The sequence below is a fragment of the Amblyomma americanum genome, chromosome 4 (genome assembly GCF_052857255.1).
Source record: "Amblyomma americanum isolate KBUSLIRL-KWMA chromosome 4, ASM5285725v1, whole genome shotgun sequence".
Classification (NCBI taxonomy): Eukaryota; Metazoa; Arthropoda; class Arachnida; order Ixodida; family Ixodidae; genus Amblyomma; species Amblyomma americanum.
The window spans coordinates 83,484,545-83,491,764 of NC_135500.1; the positions used below are offsets into that span (position 1 = coordinate 83,484,545).

At 44.4% G+C, this 7,220-nt stretch overlaps 1 protein-coding gene and 1 pseudogene across 4 annotated transcripts; both read left to right on the forward strand.

The window, feature by feature from the left end:
- The first annotated feature begins 531 nt into the window (after window positions 1-531).
- On the forward strand, window positions 532-5,783 carry LOC144128103 (uncharacterized). Of its 3 annotated transcripts, XM_077661182.1 has the most exons (8): window positions 713-846; window positions 930-982; window positions 1,054-1,140; window positions 3,136-3,189; window positions 3,301-3,361; window positions 3,894-3,943; window positions 4,207-4,260; window positions 5,562-5,783. In XM_077661182.1, the coding sequence occupies exons 3-8, from the start codon at window positions 1,054-1,056 to the stop codon at window positions 5,718-5,720; spliced, it is 465 nt and encodes a 154-aa protein (XP_077517308.1). In that variant the 5' UTR covers window positions 713-846; window positions 930-982; the 3' UTR covers window positions 5,721-5,783. The 3 variants fall into 3 exon arrangements, with proteins under 3 accessions (XP_077517309.1, XP_077517308.1, XP_077517310.1); XM_077661184.1 differs by lacking the exon at window positions 3,136-3,189; XM_077661183.1 differs by lacking the exons at window positions 3,136-3,189; window positions 3,301-3,361; window positions 3,894-3,943; window positions 4,207-4,260; window positions 5,562-5,783 and adding an exon at window positions 1,682-1,835 and having other exon boundaries at window positions 532-846.
- Window positions 5,723-6,933, forward strand: LOC144129618 (uncharacterized; annotated as a pseudogene). Its single transcript, XR_013313923.1, has 2 exons — window positions 5,723-6,316; window positions 6,384-6,933. The product of XR_013313923.1 is annotated as an uncharacterized LOC144129618 (transcript).
- Window positions 6,934-7,220: the final 287 nt, after the last annotated feature.

Here is a 7,220-nt window from a genome sequence, read left to right on the forward strand (position 1 = left end):
AATGTTTTGAAAGTGTGCTAAACATTAGGTTAATATTCATCCTTGAATCGCGCAAACTTCTTGATATCCACCAATGTGGATTTAAAAAAGCATGCTGTACAAACGATCACCTCGTCAGTCTTGAAAACACAGTCCGTGAAGCATTCATACACAAACAGCGTTGTCTGGCAATATTTTTTGACTTGGAAAAAGCTTACGATATCACCTGGAGGTTTGGGATTCTTCGTGACCTCGCGGATCTAGGTATCCGTGGCAGGATGCTAAACTGTGTAAAAGACTTCCTCTCTGACCGTTCCTCTCGTGTACGTCTAGGTTGCACGCTTTCAAAAAAATTCATCCAAGAAAATGGCGTACCGCAGGGTTGTATACACCTTTTCACGGCCTACCCTTGAACCAGCTTGCCTGCGCTGGCGTCCCTGGTGTTGAGGGTATCCTACCATAGTTGCCACCTCTCTCCGAGCTGTGACATCGCCAACTTGCCTAGCGGTTCCACGGCCCTGTGTGCGGTTTTTGAAGCGGAGTGCTTCTACTATGTCGTACTCTAATCGAAAATCATATGGCCGGAACTGCGCTGTCTACGGCTGCACTAACAACCAGCGCAAAAGAAACATTCTAGGCATCATCGTGTGCCCACAGCACAGCGTTTCGCGAGAGGAGTGTCGATGCGATATGTTTGCTTTGCATCGTTTCCTCACGTCGCCTGCACTGCGGCAGCAGTGGATCGCTGCCGTCAACAGGAAGAACTTTGACGCGACAGAAGCCTCCCGTTTGTGCTCGCGACACTTCGTCGAAGGAAAGATGGAGGAAAACGCTGTCCCCATGCTGGATATGGGCTACGAAAAGATAGTAAGTTTCCGTCGTCTTTCGCTCGCGACCCAGATGAGCGCACACGCTTCTGCTACGACGATTTACCAGCATCTTTTTTTCAGGTGGTTTTTGGACGCCGCCGCCTAGTCAGACGCACACACCGCAACCGAAGAAGGTACGCTGTGATGTTTCACGTCCATATTTCACGTACATTTTGAAAGTTTGACAGCCCGTGCCTCTTTGTAGATGCGGAGATCGACTGGTGCCAAGACGGGGTTGTGCAGCGATGCTGGACAGATAACTGACGTTGGCGAGCAAGCGTGCCCAGATTTAGTAAGTTTATTATCTTCTCACTGTTACAGTGCAGGCGAAACGAAATAATGAAAACAGAGAATGGCATGCTCGTTTAGGTTTTGGAGCTTGCGCAGTTGAGCGACATCGCGAATCGCCGAAACCAGACTCACGTTACTTTACTTTTTCATGTGCTTCGGAAATTACCTGCCTTTTTTTTTTTGCACTGTTTCATAGCCAGACAAGTACCATTGAAAGGCCTCTACCTCATGGGCTGAAGAGTTTATAAGTGCACGTGCAGCATTAAGTGAATGCCCTGAAAAATTTTCTCTTCCTCTCCTGTACGTGGGTGCATAATTTACATACTAGACTGTGCTTGTATTATGTTTCGGCGTAGTTAACTTACCAGAGGGTGCTTCTTTTCAGACAAGTTCTTTCCTCCAGCTGCAATGACACATAGTTATCCATCTAGGGTGAAATTGACATTTTTAATGATGCCTCTGCATTCATGGTGAATGTGGCTATGTAAATGTCACAGGTTACGAGGAAAGCACTAAATGGTAAAGTTGTTATTTTTGTGCAGTCCATGTCTGGTGATAAGGATACTGATACACCACTTGAGGAGTACGAGGCTTGCTTGGCAAGTGAAAACCTTGCATACCACTTAATGTCCACAACTTTCACATTCTGGAGCATATTTGTGTGCATGTCATGGCATCATTGATTGCTCGCAGCTACACCCTTTTAAGTCATTAAATCATGCCCATGTGAGACGTTTGGAATCATTGTTAGGTCTAAAGTTATGCAAATGAAAGCTCTTCTAAACATTTTTTTTTGTAGAAAGTTGCGCAGGCATATCAAGTAGGAACTATCTGTACTGTCGAGGACAAAAGTTTGCGGGATGAGAGTTTTTGGAAAAACGTTTATTGTAGCTTCACCTCGCTGCCCAGTCGCCCGATATTGCTACCGGAGGAAGGGGCATTTAGGCCTTTAACACCTTCATTCAATATTCATTCATTCATTCCAAGAACTCAAGTCCCATAAAAATTTGTCAGCGATAGTACAGCTTGCGTCAGTATATCCACTAAGGCAGGACGCGGTCACCCTAATGTTTCCTTCCGCAGTCAGCATCTAACGCTTAAGGTGCCAAAAGGTAGCGTCATTAAATGCTTTATGTGATACAAGCTGAGAGAGAAGTTCATACTCATGCGGGCATATCTGAACTGCTAATAAATACAGACTTTGTTCAGAATGGAAACTTTGAAATACAACACCATTGTGTAGTTTGGAGCAAGGGCTAGTTTCACTTCATGACTGCATGGTGGCCGACTTTGTGCATCATTGCAACACATACCGATATGTCACTGCCTCATAGGCAGAGGTATTTCTGGATAAGTGCACACAGAGCATTAGGTGAATACCCTTTTTTTATTTTTGCTTCCTTGTATGTATGCATGTAACTTGCACACCTTAGTGTATTGGTATTTTATTCGGCCCTGTTCATCCACCCAACAGTACACGTTCCAGCTTTCAGTGCATCTAGAGTAAAATGTGGGTTGCCTGACTGACAGTGCATTGACATCTAGGTTAGGTGTAAAGGCTAGTTTCACCACAGAACTGCATAAATGGTTGAGCTGGTGCTAGATAGCAACATAAGCATAATTCTGACCAAAAGGCCACTGGTCATCAATATGCAATGCTCATACCGATAAAATAGTAATAAAAATTTGAAGTGCTGTAACTCTTTTCTGCTGGCGCTAAATCAGACATTGGGTCCCAACACTATGATGCATTAAATTGCTAATACCCATCTGTAACCTATCTTAGTGCATATTAGATAAAAAGTAGTCAGTGTGAAGCGAAACACTGTAAAATATGTCGCATTTGGTCAACGGTTGAATTCCGTACCAGAAAATGGATTTGGCTTGCATAATGGAAATTAGCGGCGACAAATATGCATGCTGCAACACATTTTTCATTTTTTAAATGAATTAAAACCACACATTGGTAACTGCACTTTAATATGAATTGATACAGGCACCCGATGACATGGTCGAGGAGCCAAAATCAGATGAAGTGGCAACTGCCATGGTAAGTGCTTTCCCAGGTGCCTATGGTAGCACTAAGTTCCACATTAGTTCTAACAAGCGAATGTGCTTAGTACTGTGATCAACAGTTGACATGCATTTTTCTTCGATGCAGGTAGTGCCCGACATGGCCGAGGAGGCAATTCTAGACCAAGTACTAATACCTACTATGGCAAGTGCACTCCTATCATTTGCAATCTGTTGTTTTAGTTGGCTGCGCTCAGAGTGCACGTGCCGTGACATATTCAGCACTTGTGCTTCAATTTATGATATGGAGGTAACAAGGACTTTAGTGCGTAAGCCCTAATCCAATGGGTACAAATCCCGAGCAAAATTGTTCATTGTCTGTCTTCCGTGAGCTCTCCGTCCCGCGACATTGTTCACTCTGTAATCTACAAAGAAAAAAATGCGACATTGTTCACTCTGTAATCTCCTACAAAGAAAAAAATGTGTGCTTTCGCACTGACTTGAATGTAGTAAACATTCTCCGTGTGCTTTTGTATATGTTTAGTAGACGACACTTGTAAGGTCGCGCTAAAATGTAAAGATTTGCGGCTAGGTAAACAAGTTCTCTTCCCATACCGGTCTTCAAATGTTTGGGGAAAAAGCTCCAAGGTCATCTTGCATATCAGAAAGCATACTGGGTGCTACTGCACATAACACTGCTGCTCACACTGAATGCACAACATTTTTCCATAATGCAGGCAGCTGCTGAAACGGCCGAGGAGATGACGGAGGATGAATTGACACCTGCCGTGGTAAGTGCCTGCCTGCCTCCAGCTGTGTGCTCTTCTCTGAGTGTTAATGTCATGGCTAAGGGCCGACGGTTATACCCAGAACGCGCCCTCCCCGAAATCCAATAACAGTGCGTCTCTGAGATGCTGATGATTGGTGCCTCAGCCTGTGTAGAACTAGTCTGTGCCTTGAAGATGATAGCAGCACGCATTATGACAAGCGTGCACTCTAGGACAAGTATCACACTGCCAGCAATACTCGATGCACATTGTTTTTTATTATTCAGGCAGCACCAGAAATGGCTGATGACAGGATCCCAGATGAAGCAGCACCTTCCATGGTAAGTGGCAACATGCATATGTGCCCTCCATGGTACAAAGCTTTCATCGAAGCTGATGGAAAATGGTTGCATTCATTATGCACAAGCTCTGACATGCACAAATATGTATCATTGACAAAATGCAGGTTGCCAGCGCCAGTACGTTTTCCCAGTGCTAAAGAGCAGAGCATGTAGAAGCGTATCCGCACTAAGAACACACAGCAATGAAGTCTCATGTAAGGCACTAGCAACTCACCATGACAGGTGCAGTGTGCTCACAAAGAAATTGAGAGAGATTAAGAGCTTCATTTCATAATTAAAATTCATATACAAGAGAAGAAAATAATTCAAAATGTGAACTTATGAAAGGGTGGTTGCCAAGTGATATTTGGGCCAAGCAGTTTTATTGGTTTAAGAAATAAAATCAGGATGATCTCTGTTCATGGAGATTACCTTTTAGTGCGCTAAATATGGCGTGATGTGGAGGCAATGATTTTTTAACTCGTATGACTAAAGGTATTGCTGGAGATCATATCGTAAGCTTTTTAGTGAGCACATTTTCCACAATCCTCCATCATGTTCTGATGATGTGAAGTGCCAGTCCCCAATGTGCGCCACAGTTCTTTACACCTCATCAGAAACAATTTTGCTACCAATTTTATGAAGAGAACCTTTGGCACGCGTAGAGAAACTTAAGGAGTGGTCTATTGTTGAATTGTCATTGTTGCCGCGGGTTGGGTCCACTATGAAAGCAAACATAAGTTCATGCTGATGGAAGTCGAAGCGGCCACAAATAGCTGCTGCACAGCTGAAGAATTCAAGGCGCTAGTTTGAAATGGAGGAGCCATTTTATTACTGGATTGCATTTAAAATGTGTACTCCTATGGTTCAGCTTCTAAGGTGTTACTTAGGGCTCAGAAGAAGCTCAAAAGTTGATTCAAAAATATGTGCAGCTCACAAGCTGTAGTCGGGGAATGCAGCTCTGCTTAGGTTTACCATCCACACCAACATGCAGACCTGGCAACTTACTGCCCCTTTTTCTTTGCAATAAGAAGAGATTTGTTTATGGCCAACGAGTTTCTTATTACCAGTCAGGGAGGAGGTAAAAGGGTTCCGGCAGATGTGGCATGCTGATGACTTTTGTGCTTGAACTTATGCCTAGCTGGCCTAGTGGGATGCAGATGTTTCGAAAGTACTTCAGGACTATTTCTGGCAAACGTGCATGTGTAGTTTTGGATAATCACGAGACTGTAACCAATGTATTGGTGCATTGTTTTGTTATTTCATGCGCTAGTAACTTTTGCAACTTCCTTTCTATGCAGGAGCAATCTCCTCAAGTGAGAACTGCTTCAACTCAGTGGAAGGACCAGAACAATGAACATAGTTACTGCCAACGTGGTCTAGGCACATTGTCAAATAAACAGCAGCTATCTGCTGCAACGTTAGGAGAAGACGACTGTCTTTTATACAGGGTTGGGTAAAACACTTCCAAAATTTGGTCACAGCAGTGAAAGTAGAGTCGAGGAACCTCTTCACTGTGCTCCCCTATGAAGATCAGCTGCTGCTCACTCTAATGCGACTGCGCCTTGGCCTTCTCTATGGGCACTTGGCTAGAATATTTCAAATATCAGTAGGGAGTGTCTGCAACATTTTCAGGCGTGTACTGTCGGTGCTGTGCACCGTTATGGAAAAAGTCGTAACTTGGCTACCGCGATCAATAATCCGAAACAGTATGCCCAAGTCATTCATTGACAACGGATACGACACAACAACATGCATTGCTGACTGCTCCAAAATAAACCTGCAGCGGCCAAAAAAACTGATGCCAAGGGCGCAAACCTATAGTAGCTACAAGGCGCACAATACTGTGAAGTTCCTTATTGCCATAGCACCGGATGGGTACATAATGTGTCTCCAGCTTATGGAGGACGTGCATCAGACAAATATATTACAAAAGACTGCAAGCTGGAGGACCATCTCGGCCCAGGAGATGAAGTCATGGCTGACAAAGGCTTCACCCTGACAACAAGCATGATTATTCAAGGGGTGAAGCTTAACGTGCCTGCGTTCACAAAAGGTAAGGGTATCGTGTAAACATGCTATAATGAATGGCTCGATTGCCTCATGGATATGTCATTTTGCAGGGAAATCACAACTCAGTGAAGAGGAAGTCACCAGGACGAGAAGGATAGCTTCCGTGCGCATTCACGTGGAGCGCGCCATAAACAGGATTAAAACCTACAGAATATTTAAGCAGGCCCTGCCCATCAAGTCCAAGGAGACGATAAGCGATATGATTCTTGTTTGTGCAGGGCTTTGCAATCTCAAAGGCCCTTTAATTGCTACCAGAAGAGAGCCCACAACTGCGTAGATTTGTGCCATGTACCAGGGGCGTAGCCAGGGAAGTGGGGGGGCTTACGGGGCTTCAGCCCCTCCCTCCCGACTCCCGAAATTTTTTCGAACTGTCCCGCACCGCTGACCAAAACAACCACCGGCGCCCGAAGTCATTCAGGATTTTGTCATCAGGTGTTTTTCAGACTAGAAAAGACATTTTGGCGCGTACATGGCTAACTCTGGTTGGATTTCTTGGCAACGCCCGTGCACCTGGAGTCATGTAACGCAAGGGGCCCCATCCTAGCACCAACTTTCAAGGACCTATCGATGGCTCGCTGTTGCGACTAAAATTTCGGTTCAATTACTCGCAATACATGACCGGTGACAGCTGCTGCTGCGTAGTACACAGGAACGAAGGACAGCGTCATTCAGAATTTTTCCTGCCCGTTGCATATGTACAAAAATGTAAAGGTTCTTGAACGACAAACATTCATTAAAATATTCGTCCTCTACTTGCTAATTTCATCGCCTTTACGTTTTTCATATCAGCGGCATGCATGCACTGCTTTGCTGGTTCCATATAGTTTTAGACTTCGTGTAATATTTTCTTTACCTATTAAACACGCAAAAACATGGAAGCACTGGTA